Here is a 19,093-nt window from a genome sequence, read left to right on the forward strand (position 1 = left end):
TGGGAATTCCTTAGATGTTTAGAAGAGCGGACGGTAGATAGAGATGCACACGCCACGTCTAAACATCTGCACAAACTATCTAATAACTTTCCACAAGAAAAACAATAGCGGGTCAACTGGATAAAATGATTTCCACAAACTTATCGTCACCATCACAAACTCCGTTCACTTTACCGCTGAGAAACAGTTTGATTGACAGCAGGTAAGCAACACGCACTTCCTGTTTATTGTACCTACCCTTTCCGTCAGAAATGTGCGGCCGAGAAGTGCAAAACAAATTAACATTTTAGAAAACAAAATTACATATGCCGAAAACAAATTTACAAGTGCTGAAACACTTTTACATATGCCAAAACAAATTTACAAACACTGGGTACCCAAGCACTTGTAAATTTGTTTTGCTTTCGTTGTAAATTTGTTTTTTTGTAATTTTGTTTTCTGAAATGTAAATTTGTTTTGCACTTCTCGGCCACCGTACTTTTCGGCTTCACCTGGCCTCTTCCTGCCCTCCATCACCACCGACTGATGGTTTTTGCTATTCTGTTGCTATATTTACTTTAACCGGCGCTCCAGAAAAGACACCTCGTGGGCACAACTTCCTGAAACATTTGGGAGGGGGGAATTCCCTCAGATGGTAGAACCCATCTGATCTACTGCGATGTAGGGGCTGCGCTGTCAGATGAATGGAGAATGAATGCAAGAAGAAGAGATTAGATAAGTGACAGATAAGTGTCAAAATTATTTTTCCCATCCAACCGGCCCAAACTCGAGACTGACATGAGCCGGCCCATCGGGAATCCTACAAAGCAAATAGGCCATTATTTATTATTCACTGGCTTTTTTATACCAACACCTTGGGTCAACACTGCCCCTAGCAACGGGGCCCCTCACTACATTCCACCCCCTCCAAATGCATTGATGACCCGGAGCTGTAATTGTTGCCAAAGGGACTTCTACAAAGTATTAAATAATGTGTCTTTTGTAAATAAGAAATGTATCAAGAAATTTTTGATTTTTCCATTAATTTTTGAAAAATTAAGTTTTACCTTCATCATTATGGGTGATTATAGTTTGATGGCAAAATGTCAATAGTGTTCATTCAAACTATAAATCAAATTTAATCTAAGTGTGTATTTTCTGGACATACTGTATGTAAATGCTGATGTATGCCCATTGTAGGTCTATTTTACAGTGCATACGAGTTAGCATGTGCAGTCTGACTGGTCTGCAACTACTCTGCCCTATACACAGGAGGGTGTAATGCGTTGTGAAACATTCACCTCATTCACCTGTGTTGTGAAACATTCACCTCATCACCAGTAGTAACCTTATTTGAGCCACAGTAGCCCCTCTTTTGGTCTGTACCAGACACTAAAGCCTTCATGTCCTCTGGCATCACTGAGTCTTATCCTCTCATCCACCTGTCGGCGGTTCATAGCTTGTGTATTCTCTGACCACAGTCAGTGGTTACTCACCTCAGTTGCCTGTGAGCACTCCTTGCTGTCTCAGAGATACTTCAACCAAGTCATCTGACTATAACAATTTGGCCCTTATCAAATATAACCAGGTCTTTATGCTGATCATTTTGCTGCATTCAACACATGAGGTTTTACCATCTGCCCTTCTAAAATGTGACATTGCCTTGCACATTTTTCTCCAATGTTTTGGCTTATTGGTGTAAATAGACTTGGGTCTAACAAATCAATAGCAACTGCATAGACATTAAGGTAGAAGAAGATTTAAATCCAGATAAACCTTATTTAAATGTATTTTATTTTAGATACACTAGCACTGACTCAGAGCTCAGGGTATGGCAACCACCATACACAGACTCCATCTAAGCTTGTAGCTGTTTCACAAACATAAGTGACAGCAATAAAGCAAACATATTCTTAACAGTGAAAAAGAAACATTTTTTGGACCATTAAATATAATTTGTTATAATGTAAAACATTGTAACATAAAGTAGAAATAATTAGCATTAGCATCTTATTAGTATTAATATCTAATATTATGTTTTTTTGCGTGGGTTTTCATGGGTAGAATCACTGTCATTCCAGTCTGACACGTTTCTGTGGCGATGCTGGTGACTCCAGAGAGAAGGCAGTAGGAGAGGAAGGTCGTGATTCGGGAAAGTGCTCCATACAGTACTTCTCAATGTATGGTTTAGCAACATTCCACACCTGGGTAAAGAAAATAACTCATTAGACAAGCTGAACACATGTTAGTAGGAGATGTATGGTTTCTTTGTCTGATAAGTTTAAGAAATTAGATCCAAAAAGAAAAATGGAGCATTTCAGACGAGTATATCACTGATATCACTGATATTAAGTGCCACTTAACCAGTAATTTAAACTATTAAAATAATGTGTAGAAAAATTAAATAGCTATGTAAGTAATAATTCAGAAATGCTTAAAATAAGCGACAACATCCACCAGTCTTAATACAGGTCTTAAAGTTGTACTAAACAGTTATGTGAAAACAGTGCATTTGCAGTGGTGAACTACTGTATGTGATATGCAATACACATGTGTAATTTTAGATGTAAATTGTTATTGTATACATGTAAATTGGCATCAAATTCTAAATATGTTTATGTGTACAAATTGAACTGAAAACTTTTTCTACATTCGTCAGTTAAATAGCGATTCAATAGAATCAACAAATTGCAGATTCTTCTTTTTATAGTGTTTTACACAATGTCCCAACTTTTTTGGAAATGGGGTTTGTATATAAGGCAGAACAAATCATGTAGTCTGTAACTCTTAAATACATAATTGTATCATCTTCCACTATCATCATTTATTTATCTCTGGCAATCACCAGTATACATTTTAATGTCTGATAGCAATCACTCAAATGGCTGAGTAAAACATACAGGGACTAAACTAAGGCACTGGCTTTTATAGCAGAAGGAATATACTGTACATGCTCAGTTATGTATATTAATAAATAAATAGAGACAGGATAGAATCAGTTTTGTGTCTGGATTCAGACCATTATTTGATTACCACTTTTCTAGGCAATTTATGTATTGGTAGCAAAACAAATATTCCATATCAATGATTTTGTGTAGGTAATTATTAGACAAGGTTCGTTTTCTTATCTAAAAAAGCAGTTAAATCCACTGTTTAAAGTGTAAATTCCTATTAAATGGCTGATATCTGTTTAATTTATAAACAGCATCAGCTATTCAATCGAATCGTTACAGAAATGGGCACATTTATATATTAAATTAAGTAACCAATCAGTTACAATAATAACAGTAATAGAAAGAGCTATACCTTCTGGTCTATGAGAAGCCTGTGGGCAGCTTCAATGTCTGCAGCCATAAATCTGTCCTTTATCCAGGGTCTAAGCATCAGAGACAAAGTGATATAAAGACACTGTGGTTTAATCAAATGTTAGCTATTCGCTTCCACAGATGTGGGTTCTAAGATCCATGTGTTTTAAATACACTATATAGACAATTTATTGAGACACTCCTTCTCATTTTTAAATGAATGTGTTTCAGACAAGAATTTCCAACATGTGTAATAAATCAATTATATAAAGAACACTATGTGCTTTCAATTTTAGGGAAGGCCATACTGTGACCCTGTGCACAAAGCGAAGACATAATAAAAAGCTCGATTTAAAGAAACTTCAGTGGCCTGCACAGAGCCCTGACCTCAGCCCCACTCAACAGCTTTGGAATGAACTGGAACATCAGCACTTACTCATACAAATGTTCTTTTGACTAAATGTGCACAAATTTCCACAGACATACTTCAAAGTTTAGAAAGAGGCCTTCTCAGAAGAGTGGCTGTTGTTACAGCTAGAATATCACAAAGGTCACTCTATTGTAATACTATTTGTGTTTGAAATGGGATGTCAAATAAGCTCATGGTCAGGTGTCTAAATACTTTAGGTGATATAGTGAAGTTGAATAACTACCTCATGGCTCGTTACATTTTTTTGGTCTCCTTCTCTATATTTTACTTACTTGACAACAGAGCGCACCAAGTCATACACTTTCTCCAATGGTGTTGTGGTGCGAAGTGGACGGAGGAACTCAATGCCCTGACACGCAGCCAGCATTTCAATAGCCAACACTGTGAAAACACAACCAGCACAGCTTTAGTTTATGCAGTTTGAACCTGACACCCTGCACTACTATGGGTATCAGATGTCATTATGACAGTTATGTTTTTTTTTTCTCAGGGTGCTGGTAGAAAACATGCAAAAGCTGGAATAGCCACTTTAATTTGCAAATAGGTGTGAGGGATAACATTTTTAACAGTTTATTATAAAAGCAGGACATTTTGTGGTATAATTATTTTATTTATTTATTTTTTGCATTTTTCCCAATATTCCTCCCAACCTAGTCATATCCAAGTACCCGATTGTATTACGCCTCCTCTCTACTGATGCTGATCTCCACTTCTGATTGAGGACAGCGAGACTGACACACGCCCCCTCCAACTCGTGTGCAGTAGCCGTCCGCATCTTTTCACCTGCACTAGGTAAGTTCATATGTGGATCAGCTTTGTGTACGGAGAGCCACACCCTGATCAACACATTATTCCTAGACTCTGCGCAGGCGCCATCAATCAGCCAGAAGAGGTTGTAATTTCATCAGTTATGTGGTCCCTATCCGGCTTTCCACCCTGTATGAACAACAGCCAACAAAGGTTCAAACTGAGTTTAAAATGTAAGCTCTGGTGTGCTAGCTCTGTTAGTGGCCAGCGGAATAAATCTTACCAATAAATTGCTTCGACAGCTGAGAGTCATATGACCTTAGGACTCAACTAGTGGATAGGAAATGGCAACTAATAATCTGGAAAAAAAATAGTATTTTGAAGCTTGGATATCAATCACTCAGTCACTGATTCAGATTCTCTTCATTCAATTACTAAACTGTAATTTCTGTTCTTAGCTTCTTCCTTTTTGAGTCAATGCACAAATGACTTTCAACCAACTACATATCCTTAGCACACATAATATAAGAGTAACTCAGTAATTGGGCAGGTTCCGCCTTACCACTGTGACATCAGATGTAGCACTGTACCTGCCAGAACAGGGATAATGAACCCAATATGAAAGATGCTTAACCAAAGTAAAACAATAATACTGTGGCTACATTTGATTGATACACAGAGACTGTCTAATAGAAGAGATGGCTATTAGTGGCATGGCAGATTGATATGATTCTGTTATCTGATCCCACTGCTGATCTCCATGGCAGGTAGGCCAATTACAATAACAGTTGGTGATGTAAGTTAACTGTAGGGCATTATTACCCAATCTTTTTAATAATAAAATTTTTTGTATACTAAGTAACTTTTAGCATTGAATTTATCAAGTACTGTATATATATATATATATATATAAAAAAAAATAGGTTTGTGTACCTTGCTCCACATGTTCGATCACCCGTAGAGCTTTCCGGGCAGCCCAGCCTCCCATGGACACATGGTCTTCTGTGGCAGCACTAGTGGATAGTGAGTCCACTGAGGAGGGGTGACACAGCACTTTGTTTTCAGAGACTGGAGAAAAGAAGGTTCTTTAGAATAGGTGATAACATGGACTGTTTAAATATAACATTTTAATGATTTTAAAATAACAATAAAAAAAAGATTTTCCATGATGTTTAAGACACTGGCATGTTGATTTTCTGGCATGTTGATTTTATTATGTGCTTGATCTTAACAGTACACTATTATTTTCGGTGTGACTGATTGGGCTCGTGGTGTGCTCTGTATGTGTGCATGGAAGGTCAGTTAATGACTGACCAAGAGCTGCAGCCGTGCAGTGTGCAATCATAAAGCCTGAGTTCAGCCCTCCGTCATTAACCAGAAAGGCAGGGAGCTCACTGAGAGACGGGTTACAGAGACGCTCAATTCGCCTCTCACTGATTGATGCCAACTCATGTACCCCAATCGTCAAATAATCCAGTGCCTAGAGGAAAGAAAATAGACAGAGAGAAATACATAGACAGAAATAAAGTCAATAAACAAAATGTTTGTGCATTTACAGAATATGTAGGGTAAGAAAGGTATTCACCCAAACAACTGAATACTACAAATAATGTCTTTCTACTTCTAAATAAACAGCTTATGGAATAGTTTGGGTTTGAACTGGTGAGGTCACTTTTTTTTTTACTAGATTTTGGAAGCTATTTTTTGATCTTTGATTAATCATTGACCTATGTGTAAACATGTTATTTATACTAACAATACCTTTGCTGGATACTCTCCATGAAAATTTCCACCCGAAATAGTTTCTCCCCTCTCTGCAAACACCATCTAGTTTATTTGTCAGGATTAAACATTCAGAATCAGAGTCTTTATTTATTCACAAAGTACATGCATTTAACAGTTTTCATAAAAGAATTAAACAGTTGATTTGATAGTTAAAAACTATAAATATGAGTGATTACTGTTTGTGAAATTTGTAAAATAAAGAAAACAGCAGCAGGCATTTAGTGCTTAGTAAAATTCAGTGTAATAATTCTGGCACTGACTTGCTCTGTTCTATGAGTAGTATGCCTAAATGCCAGCTTATTTTCATAAGATTATTGTAACATAGGCCTAACCTCGACATCTCAGACATTAATCTCAAGTTCTCTCATTAATCTCACATAAATGTGATGTTTATCATTTGAACTGTAGTTATTATTTTTCTTTTTTATGCCTAAATGCATTTTTATTAATTAAAAAAAGATAATTTTAAGTTGTTTGGCTAAAATACATTTTAGATTTTCCTAATTCTTATATACAAAAAGGATACAGGATTGTCAGTAGCGCTGTTAATTTCTGTGTTTATGATGTTTTTTGCAAAAGCAATCGTATCGTTGACAACACCATGGACCTGCAAAACAAGTTAAAAGATAAAATCAGATAAATAGACATATTAAATCAGGGGAGGGAACACATCAACAATTTTATTATAGATGATGAGTGTCTACTTTAAACCAATAACTAAACAGTATGGGTTCACCTGGGGGCAACAGCGCATGGTGTATGCATCCTGGACTCGGTCACAAAACCTATGACTTTCTGTAAATGTAAACATTTACCATAGTTAGTTATTGTATGCAGTGCATGCTAAGATTCAAATTTTTTGTAAACTGTATTATGACCTGCAATCTCTGATGGGTGGTGATCAGAGTCCAGAAGAGCACGGAAACGGAGAGCCACCTCTTTCTGCCCCTGGTGGGGGCGCAGCTTGTGGATGTCTGCAAAAGATTATAGTTGTATAAGGTAGAATTTATAATATATCTTATTTCCTGTTCCAACTTTTTAAAAGTGTTGTTGTAAAATCCCTACATCCATTTTAATAAAAGGTTTGTTTGTTTGTTTATTAGGATTTTAACGTCATGTTTTTACACTTTGGTTACATTCATGACAGAAACAGTAGTTACTCATTACACAAGGTTCATCAGTACACATGTTTAGATCAAACACAGCCTTGGCCAATTTAGTGTCTCCAATTCACCTCACTTGCATATCTTTGGATTGTGGGAGAAAACCGGAGCATCCGGAGTAAACCCATACAGACACAGGGAGAACATGCAAACTCCACACAGAAAGGACCCGTACTGCCCCACCTGGGGATCGAACCCAGGACCTTCTTGCTGTGAGGCGACAGTGCTTCCCACTTATAAAAAGTTAATAATTATGCTAGCTACATATAAACAGTTGTGTTTTAGAGGTCTAAAGCGCTGATTTTAGGTTGTGGCCACTTAAGGGGGCTGGTTACTAAAGCTATACAGCAGACCTTAGAAATTATGAAAGTCATGAGCTACTGATGTGAGGCACTAGAGACTGACACTAAGCATGAGACTGACAGCTTCCATTGTCCGTACTCTCTTTGGTTGCTTTACCAAAACAGATAAACTAAACTTATATTAAGACCAAACACAAGCTGATTACAAATCATTGGAATCTACCCAGTAAGTACTTCACTTTGGTGACTTGAGAAAATTCCTATGCTAGGGTGCAATGGAGCTAAATCAGCATTTTCCCTTTTAGGTAAGCCCCACCTAGCCAAGGTATTTTATATACTTTGGCATAGATCACACTTTTGTGTCCCACAACCCCAAATCAGAAAATGCTGGGACAGTATGAAAAATGCAAAAAACAAAAAAACAACAACACACTGGGTCTTCAGAGAAGTAGGCTGTCTAAATTCCTAGATACCTTAAAATGCTGCCTACTGAGATCCCTTATCCTGATCGATATTATGACTGAATAATGTGGGAGCATCCAATGCTCCTTTAGCGGTAAAGGCAATCCTAGCATTCAGTGCGCCACAACTTTTCTCACAAAAAATTTCAAATATGGTGTATGGACACAGAGCAGTGAACAAAGTTATGGCACCCAGTGTTTTTTGGTGAAACAAGACCTGCCATGACGGTTGATAAAATGAACTAAAAAGATGCAGTAGTGAACTTTGTTAAGTTAATAGCTTTCCAAAGTACTTCTGAGCCCATGTAGTAATATTTATCACACCGCGTCATGACCGTTTTTCATACAGTGCCATCTGAGGGCTTAAAGGTCACAAATATTCAACATTGGTTTTCAGCCTTGCCCTATACAGACTCAGATTTTTTCAGATTCCCTGAATCTTTTCATAGTGTTATGTATAGTGGATGGGGAAATATATGTGTGACTAGGGTTTAAATTGACAATTCTTTTACAAAGTTTGACTTTGTGTCCAGACTTTATAGTGTGTTGCAGGGATAAAATTTACTTTGACCTCTTTGCAATTAAATAAAGATTCAAGATGACTAACAAATTACAGATTCTTGTTTTATTGCACTTTACAAAAATTCTAAACATCTAAACAAATAAATAGGAGGAGTACATACTTTTATGCTGTATATTTTGTGTGAACGATCTGTGAATGTGAATTTAAAAGAAACCATTTTCTCACCACTGTCGAAAGCTTTTGTGGTCCCTTTCAGGACTTCCAGGGTGAGGGCTGCAATGATATCAGCCTGTCTGGCAATGGACTCTGCCCTTTCCACAGCCTCTGCCCCCAGTGAAGTGATCATCTGTGTGCCGTTAATTAAAGCCAGGCCCTGCAGATAAAAAGCACATCCTATCATTCAACACAAGTCATTTGAATGGTAATGGTATCTATTTAGGTTAGCAAATACAGTCGTACCTTGTTACTCAACGTCCCCTAAACTCAACGCTCTTAGTTGAGAAATTTGTACCCTTAAACTCAACGTTTACCTTAAACTCAACATGTTCAGCTTTTTAAAAAGAAATGTATTTATTTAATTTTAAATTAACAATAAACAGCCGCTTTGTTCAGCGCTTGGCTTGAGCGGTGCAATAAGACGTCATCAAAGTGCGAATATGAGACGAATCTGCATTTGTGTGGAATAACCATCAAATTCATTCTGAAAGCTCCACATGTATCTGTGTTTAGCTGGATTTGTCTCCTGTTTCACTTTTAAACTTGTGTTATAGCTCAGGGTGCTAAGAGTCTAAAACGCTTATCGTAAAAAAAAACTTAATGTGACAATGTATTAAAAAACGACATATTAACACTAAACCTCTCTTAATTATTACTGCTCATAAGTTCTCTCAACTAATGAAATTCCTCGCTTGTTGTTTTAGTACAATAAGTCACATTAAGCTTTGTGCACTCACACTCCATACGCTATTATAAGATTAAGCAAGTTTTATTGTTATTTTATATTGATTGTTAACTGAAATTGTTCAGTGATTTTTAGATTATATTTGTGTTATTTTTAGTGTGTAAGTGTCAAAAACAACCCCATTATTTTACATTAGCAAAAATACCTTGAAACTCAACGTCTTTTAAACTCAACGCCACTCCCAGAACCAATTGACGTTGAGTTTTAAGGTACCACTGTATGTTTTCTGTCTAATCTATTTAATGTTAACAATGAAGTAACTAAGTTTCAATCATGGATAAACTAAATTTTAGACTAGGCATAGTCAGTTAGGTTTAAGTCTCATGCTTATTTATTTAAACAAGCTTCAGATGGGTCAAGGACACATTTTTCCCCCCAATGAGGACATGTGGCCACTGTGTCAACACAAAGACAGATAAAGGTGGTTAAAGCCTGACTGAAATGATTAAAGCAGTACTTCTTTTGGTTTTAGTGATATAGACTTCAGCCCATGTGCCTCCAGTACCTGTGTAAATAAAAAGGTGAAAGATCAGACTTAAAAGGGTTGCTGTGAAAAGCAAATATATTTCTCAATGTTCAGGTTTTATCATTTAGCTTTTTAAACACAGGGATACTGCATGAGTAAACCTGGAGTAGTGAGCCCTTACGTATTTGGCATCAGCCCAGCCACTTTTAGGCGACCACATCTTTCCTTCTCCCATCAGCCCCAGAGCTAGATGTGAGAGTGGGGCAAGGTCTCCACTGGCACCGACTGTTCCTTTCTCAGGAACAAAAGACAGACATGATGCTGTAGAGACAAGCAAAAACAAAGTGGTGAGAACCCACTACGTTTGAAAAAAAGTGATTTTGCAAACAGCTAAATATCACTTTTAAATTTGAGTTGTGCGGCTTCTTGCTGGCACTGATTAATTAGATAATTATGAAAGGCCAGTGTCCACTGTTCAAAAAGCGGGCTGTGTCCCAATCCACAGGTCATGCACAAAAATAATAAATCATGATAATAATAATTCTTTCCTTGCTAAACTTTAAATTCAAGCATCATATGTATCATACAATGTATTAGAGTAAGTATTTTAACCTAAACAGAAGCACAAGAGCCAGTAAGGACAAAAATATATTTGTAGAGATTAGAATAAGCAAGGGTGCACTTAAATTAAATGATACTAAACAATGCTTAAAATAGTAAAGAACTAACTAGGTATACTTTTTTGTAGGGTTGTATGTGATCTGTGATGCAGAATGAGTATTCCAGACTGAGGGTGTTATAAGATACAGTCATTATCTATGTTAAATCTTATTTGCCAAATAATGTCCAGGCACTAAGCCAAATGGCAAATCATCTCTCCTTTAACAAGCTTTGGTTTTAACGAGATGGCTCATTATACTGATTCTCAGTGCTGTGTGCAATCTCCTTTGTACACAAAATCCATATAAAACTAACATGAATATATTTACGTAAAGTTCAAATATAAATATAGGCACAATAAGGTAGATTTGTCGCAATGTGGGGACCCACTTCATTTTAATGACCATGGATAAACCAAAGCATCTGCCAATAAAGATTAATAGACCAAAATACAACTGCAACAACTTTAATGTGCTGGCTATCCTTAAGTGTAGTAAAGATTTGGTTTACTTAGATAGGGACAGTGGTAGCCTAGTGGGTAGGGCTTTGGGCTATTAACTGAAAGGTTGAGAGTTTGAATCCCAGCTCAGTCATGCAGCCACTGTTGGGACCTTGAGTAAGGCCCTTAACCCTCTCTGCTCCAGCTGCGCCGTACAATGACTGACCCTGCACTCTGACCCCAGCTTCCAAACAAGCTGGGATATGCGAAGAAAGTACTTTGTTGTACTGTTCACGTGTATATGTATATATGACAAATAAAGACATTTTATTCTATTCTATAAGTAAAATAACTTATTGTTTGCCAAAGTTTTACGCATGATGGAGTATGTGGTGTCATGACAACATACAATGTAAAGCTGACATCTCTGAATGAAGGTTATTATTCCAGTTTTTAAGAGAACTCAGCAGCTAAGAAACACATTGTTTAGACTTATTATTTAGGCTTGTTTTTGGGTTGAACAGTGCTACTCAGTTTTTCACAAAGACATCTACCACATTGTAAATTGCACTGCTAATGAGTTAAGTGAGTTAAGTGTCTGGGCTTTTGGACATAAAGGTTAAGAAATAACGCACTGGATAGTGCTTTTGCCCACACAGCAGGAAGGACCTAAGTTTGATACAGCCCCTTCTGTGTGGATTCATCCAGGTGCTTCAGTTTCATCCAGCAGTCCAAAGACATGCAGTCAGGCCAACTGGAGCTACTAAAAATTGCCTTTCTGTGTGTGTGTGTGTGTGTGTGTGTGTGTGTGTGTGTGTGTGTGTGTGTGTGTGTGTGTGTGTGAAAGAGAAAGAGAGAGAGAATCTTTCCGTTTGTGCTTTTTGATAGACTGGCAACAATGAATAAATAAATTAATGTATTCTAGGGTAACTGTAAGCCTCTTTGGATAAAATCTTTTGCCGAATGAATAAATGTAATATAAACATCAGCAATATGAATATCAAAGTGTTCTCTAAAATAGATTTTGTGTGTCTTGTGTGTTTCTTGGCACTCAGAAAGAATTAATCAGTATTTATAAAAAAGATCAAAATGTAGTCTTATGTACCGTTGAAAGCCTGTATGATGTTATGCAGAGTTTCTAAAGAGATGCCGCTGTAGCCTTTAGCCAGAACGTTTATTCTGAGAGCCAGCAACATTCGAGTCCTCTCAGGGCTCAGGGGACTGCCCACACCTTTAACAAACACATTGCAACACAACACAGATCAATCCATAAAAGAGAAAGAGCGTATTTTCTGTAGTTGGGTAAAACTAAAAAACAGATTCAAACTATCTTACCTGCAGCGTGTGAACGAATAAGATTCTCCTGTAGTTCCCTACAGCAAAGAAAGATCTTAGACATGCTAAATCAAGTGCAAATACAGTGGGGCCAAAAAGTATTTAGTCAGCCACTGATTGTGCAGGTTCTCCTACTTAGAAAGATGAGAGAGGTCTGTAATTTTCATCATAGCTACACTTCAACTATGAGAGACAAAATGAGAAAAAAAAAATCCAGGAAATCACATTGTAGGATTTTTAAAGAATTTATTTGTAAATTATAGTGGAAAATAAGTATTTGGTCAATAACAAACAAGCAAGATTTCTGGCTCTCACAGACCTGTAACTTCTTCTTCAAGAAGCTCTTCTGTCCTCCACTCATTACCTGTATTAATGGCACCTGTTTGACATCTGGGAAGAGTGAATCTACAATAGGCAAGCAGGTTGGTGTGAATAGATCAACTGTGGGAGCAATTGTAAGAAAATGGAAGACATACAAGACCATTGATAATCTCCCTCGATCCCGTGGGGTCAAAATGATCATGAGAACGGTGAGCAAAATATCCCAGAACTACACGGAGGGACCTGATGAATGACCTGCAGAGAGCTGGGACCAAAGTAACAAAGGCTACCATCAGTATACACACTACACCGAGAGGGACTCAAATCCTGCAGTGCCAGGCATGTCCCCCTGCTTAAGCCAGTACATGTCCAGGCCCGTCTGAAGTTTGCCAGAGAGCTTATGGATGATCCAGAAGAGGATTGGGAGAATATAATGTGGTCAGATGAAACCAAAATGGAACTTTTTGGTAAAAACTCAACTCGTCGTGTTTGGAGGAAGAAGAATGCTGAGTTGAACACCATACCTACTGTGAAGCATGGGGGTGGAAACATCATGCTTTGGGGCTGTTTTTCTGCAAAGGGGACAGGACGACTGATCCGTGTTAAGGGAAGAATGAACGGGGCCATGTATTGTGAGATTTTTAGCCAAAACCTCCTTCCATCAGTGAGAGCATTGAAGATGAAACGTGGCTGGGTCTTTCAGCATGACAATGATCCCAAACACACCACTCGGGCAATGAAGGAGTGGCTCCGTAAAAAGCATTTCAAGGTCCTGGAGTGGCCTAGCCAGTCTCCAGACCTCAACCCCATAGAAAATTTGTGGAGTCCGTGTTGCCCAGCGACATCACCCCAAAACATCACTGCTCTAGAGGAGATCTGCATGGAGGAATGGGCCAAAATACCAGCTACAGTGTGTGCAAACCTGGTGAAGACTTACAGGAAACGTTTGACCTCTGTCATTGCCAACAAAGGTTATGTTACAAAGTATTGAATTTAACTTTTGTTATTAACCAAATACTTATTTTCCACCATAATTTACAAATAAATTCTTTACAAATCCTACAATGTGATTTCCTGGATTTTTTTTTCTCATTTTGTCTCTCATAGTTGAAGTGTACCTATGATGAAAATTACAGACCTCTCTCATCTTTCTAAGTAGGAGAACTTGCACAATCAGTGGCTGACTAAATACTTTTTGGCCCCACTGTAGATCTACTAAAACAAACTAGAAAAAAGAGAGACTATACTTAAGTTTGCCGATTGGGATGATGGTACGAGCAAATTTTCCAAATCCTGTGGTGATCCCATAAACAACTGGAGAAAACAAGTATAAAGAGAGTCTGTAGAGAGTCACCAGGATTTAATTCATGACACATATGTTTCAATTCATGAAACATAAATGAATTCATTAATTTACATCCTGGTCAAAGTCAAGGTGAGTCGTGTGCCACTTAAAAACATTTACATTTTCAGCATTTAGCAGACGCTTTTATCCAAAGCGACTTACACAATGAGCTGAACACGATGAGCAATTGAGGGTTAAGGGGCTTGCTCAGGGACCCAACAGTGGCAACTTGGTGGTGGCGGGGCTTGAACCGGCAACCTTCTGTTTACTAGTCCAGTACCTTATCCACTGAGCTATCACTGGCCCTTAAGTAGTGTTAAGTAGTGCCAGCTATCACTGGCCCTTATCTCAAGTAAAAACACTTAAGTATACTCAATTCACCTTCTGCTTGTTTTTGGAAGGAAGTGGAATTACTCTAAGAAAACCAACTCAGAAGCGGGATAACATAAGAAACTCCTCATGTAAGGATTGATCTTAGGTCTTGGTTGTAAATAAAAATAAATAAATAAATTTCAGCCCTTACCTTTTTTTTCTTTTACTATGGTGTCCAGAAGTTCTCTTGACTGCTCAACCTTGTGCTCAGCCTCAGGGGTCAGCTAGTTATCAAAGAGAAATAATCCATATTTACAGTGCTGTAAAAAAAAGTATTTGTCCCTCTTTTGATTTCTTCTATTTTGGCTTATTTATCACATTTAAATGTTTCACATCTTCCAACTAATTTCAATATAAGGTAAAGACAGCATGAGTAAAGATAAAATGCAGCTTTTCAATGATCTATTCAAAGATCTATTTAAAACCTACCTCACCTATGTGAAAAAGGTAATTACCTATGAAAATGAATTGCCTGAACCTAATAACTGGTTGTGCCACCACTTGGCAGTAACAACTGCAATCAAATCTTTTACATCGCTATGTAGAAATTTTGACCAGCTCTTCTTTGCACAATTGGTTTAGTGTTCTTTTTGATGTGTTCTTGGTGAAATTTTGGTCGGTCATCCACTCCTGGGAAGGTTTACCAAGGTTCCAAGTTTTATTTATTTGTGAATAATAGCTCTCAATGTGGTTCTCTGGAGTCCCAGAGCTTTCGCAGTGACTTTGCAACCCTTTCCAAACAGGGAGATTTTAACTACTTTTGTTTCACATCTGTATTTGGATCTTTTTAGAATGTGGCATTATGTGCTGCTTCACATTGCCAGACAGGTTCTATTTAAGTGATGTTTAGATTCAACAGGTCTGGTAGTAATCATGCTTGGGTGTGGCTCGTGAAATTAAACCCCATTGTTAATTTAATTTGGTTAACTGTTTGATTTAGTAGTTAAGAGGGCATTTAGAAGAGGGCTGAAAAGCATTTTTTCTTTAACAATGAAGTCATTATTTAAAAAATCATGTGTATTATTGTGGGTTATTTTTGTGTAATATTGAAACAAGTTTGATGATCTGAAATGTATGTGAGACAAATATGCACAAATAGAAGTAATTACTTACAATACTTAGCTACAGCAGTACAGAAGTAGATATATTATTAAACAAAAACGTTTATCTTATTCTAGATTCATTATTACCTAACTTTTAACATTATTTACAATAAAAAAGACAACTATGTTTGCGCAATATCAAATGTCTGCACCTTAATCTTGTAGAGGCCTTGTCCAAGCTTGACCAGGTCGGTGGAATTCAGACTGTTGCCATCTAGATAAAGATACTAAACAAAGTAAAACTAATCACTCAGGTGAATTGATTTTAACACTTCATTTTTAACAGCCAATAATATTTTTCTAGGCTTTCAAGATATCATACTGTATTTAATACATTATTAGTAATTATCTCAAGATAAAAGCATTCATGTTATGTTTATACACAATGAGACCAGAATTCTTACCTCCTCTGGCTCTCTGTAGGTTCTTGTTCTGATTAGATTGTTAAGGTGGTCAGCAGTTTAAGTGATTTTACAATTTCATGGTCTAATAGCAATTTTAATTTTTGCAGCGTTATCTTAACTTCATTTAAATTGAAACTGTGTTCCATATGGTAAAATCAAATCAGGTGAGCTGATCAAACAGGCAAATTTAACACACAATAAGCTAAGAAACTTAGATTAAAAATATTAAAAAGAAACAAGCTGCTCCAACATTTATAGGCACATAGTTAAAGGCATTTGTCTGTATGAGCATACACTAAATCTCTATAATAACATAAACAAACTGAAAAGGAAATATTGTATATGATGAGTTTTTATACAGTTCTGAATTTATGTAAATATCTACATGGACCTTTTTGCATTGTTTGGGTAAAACATATTATTTTCTAGTTTGGCTGAGTGAGGAGTGGTATTGGGGGATCATGTGTCATCAGCCTAAATAACTTTTAAGGTAACATTCAACTTCTACAGGGTAAAATAAGAATCCTGGTTAAACAGTTTATCTCATTTAAAAAGTAAACTCACCCTATATGTACTTATCTGCTATTAGTAATACATGGCTTAGTATAAAAGTAATGCAAGGCTTTAGTAATACAAGGCGTAGTGTAAAAGGTCACACACACATATGTCACCATCACAGATTGTAAACCACTGGTTTAAATAATCATTATTATTTGGAAATAAATGCAAATAAATGTTTTATAAGGATACAAATATGACATTCCAGGTTGGCTAGGAATGAAGTCAGATGACATGGTGTCTCCTTTAATCTCTAGACAAATCAAAATAAAACCAGAATACATTATGAACATTGTCATTGTAATGCAACAACCTATAGACAACTGTAAATGCATGTATTCCAACATTACCCAGCTCAACAAAGTCATTGTCCTCCAAGACATCTTCTATGGTGTCATCGGCATCAAGCAAGCCTTGTCCCTGACACCTCCTAGCCACGAAGCACACGTCTTTAACATGTGGAATCCCTCCGTTACCTGGCTTGTTCTTTAGGTAGCGTTTAAGCGCCTCCACTCCCAACCATTTTATAGTGCAGGATGTATCCTTACAGGGAACAGTCAGCCACTCATCCCTGACATGTACAGTAAAACGAGGCATAGTGCCACTGTTCTCCACCAGGTAGGACCTCCACACGTTACTAGACTGAGAAAAGCTATGTAAGACACAACATTTGGCAGAGGCCAACAGTCTGAACAGACCAATCAAAGGCCGCCTAATGAATCCTCCTCAATGCATGGGCGGTTGAACCCTGGGTTGTGTTTGAGCAGGTTATCTCTCCTTCCCTTGATTTATCATTTAACACACATGCACACAGATCACAGGTCCCCTCTCCACACACAAGGTTGGGCTAAATATTTGTAAAAAGTAAGTAAGGCTGAATATTGCATGATTTTTGGAACCCATTAAAAATAAAAGGTTTAAAGATGAAATTGTTTGTGAAAAGATTTTTCTCTGGACATGCAACGGTAAAGGTTGTTATGGAGTATGAAAGGTTTGCAGGAGTTTTTTTAAGTCTACAATGTACCAGCTTGACTAGCAGTAAAACAGTTTCAGAGCATAACACTACCACCATTATGCTTGATATCAGTTCAGTGTACTTTTTTTAGCCTCACCTCCCTCCAAACATACTTCTAGCCGTGGTGACCAGATAACTCAATATTCGTGTCATCTGACTACAAAACATTCCAACAAAAACATTGTCTTTAATAATATTATTACATTTTATTATTAATCATTTTTCTTTAATTAATAAAAATTTTTTGGGTGGTTCAAACATTGTCTTTAATAATATTATTACATTTTACTATTAATAATTTTTTTTAATTAATAAATAATTTTTGGGTGGTTCAAACATTGTCTTTAATAATATCATGAAATTTTATTATTAATCATTTTTCTTTAATTAATAAATATTTTTTGGGTGGTTCAAACATTGTCTTTAATAATAGTATTAGATTGTACTATTAATAATTTTTTCTTTAATTAATAAATAATTTTTGGGTAGTTCAAACATTGTCTTTAGTAATATTAAATGTTATTATTAATTATTTTTCTTTAATTAATAAATAATTTTTGGGTGGTTCAAACACTGTCTTTAATAATATCATACAATTTTATTATTAATCATTTTTCTTTAATTATTAAATAATTTTGGGGTGGTTCAAACATAGTCTTTAATAATAGTATTAGATTTTATTATTAATTATTTTTCTTTAATTAATAAACAATTTTGGGTGGTTCAACCATTGTCTTTAATAATATTATTAAATGTTATTATGAATCATTTTTTCTTTAATTAATAAATAATTTTTGGGTGGTTCAAACATTGTCTTTAATAAAATTATTAAACGTTATTATTAATAATTTTTTCTTTAATTAATAAATCATTTTGGGTGGTTCAAACATTGTCTTTAATAATAGTATCACATTTTATTATTAATGATTTTTTCTTTAATTAATAAATTAGATTTTCGGTGGCTCAAATTTGTGTTCAGTGAAAGGTGACAGTTATCCTCTTGAGTGTTTTCTTCTTGAACCTGGCAAAGAGAACACTGTTTTATGTACATTGTATTTATACACAGGTCCAAAAGCCATTTCTAATAATATATGACCCACACATTCAGAGATCTGTACAGATCTCCCAAAACCTTTTTATAGTAGTGATTGTGGTTTAATCTGCAGTGGTTCAAAGTGCAGTCAAACTAGCCCTATTCATGTGGGCACAGAGATGTCATCAACTGTTAACCAGTCTATCAGCAAAACATTATGTACATGCTTGTATGTACATTTTTAACTAAGCCATTTTTACACATTTGTAGAGCACCCACAATGGAACTGCAGAGTTCCAAACCTCATCTTTATAACAAGAGTTTCTGCATATAACAAGAGCAGCTGCATGCAAGTGTTGATTGGAGTGGTGTAAATCAGAACACAA

General features: G+C 36.4%; 1 protein-coding gene across 1 annotated transcript; it reads right to left on the reverse strand.

The window, feature by feature from the left end:
• Window positions 1-1,755: 1,755 nt before the first annotated feature.
• On the reverse strand, window positions 1,756-17,291 carry hal (histidine ammonia-lyase). The gene is made up of 20 exons (XM_062993253.1): window positions 17,010-17,291; window positions 16,852-16,912; window positions 16,102-16,129; window positions 15,850-15,924; window positions 14,746-14,818; window positions 14,125-14,191; window positions 12,557-12,594; window positions 12,327-12,452; window positions 10,304-10,443; window positions 10,114-10,161; window positions 8,921-9,068; window positions 7,125-7,220; window positions 6,983-7,041; window positions 6,773-6,853; window positions 6,223-6,288; window positions 5,776-5,941; window positions 5,395-5,529; window positions 3,987-4,095; window positions 3,286-3,355; window positions 1,756-2,183 (listed from the first exon to the last, which is right to left on the reverse strand). The coding sequence occupies exons 1-20, from the start codon at window positions 17,254-17,256 to the stop codon at window positions 2,052-2,054; spliced, it is 1,965 nt and encodes a 654-aa protein (XP_062849323.1). The 5' UTR covers window positions 17,257-17,291; the 3' UTR covers window positions 1,756-2,051.
• Window positions 17,292-19,093: the final 1,802 nt, after the last annotated feature.

The sequence above is a fragment of the Trichomycterus rosablanca genome, chromosome 1 (genome assembly GCF_030014385.1).
Source record: "Trichomycterus rosablanca isolate fTriRos1 chromosome 1, fTriRos1.hap1, whole genome shotgun sequence".
Lineage (NCBI taxonomy): Eukaryota > Metazoa > Chordata > Actinopteri > Siluriformes > Trichomycteridae > Trichomycterus > Trichomycterus rosablanca.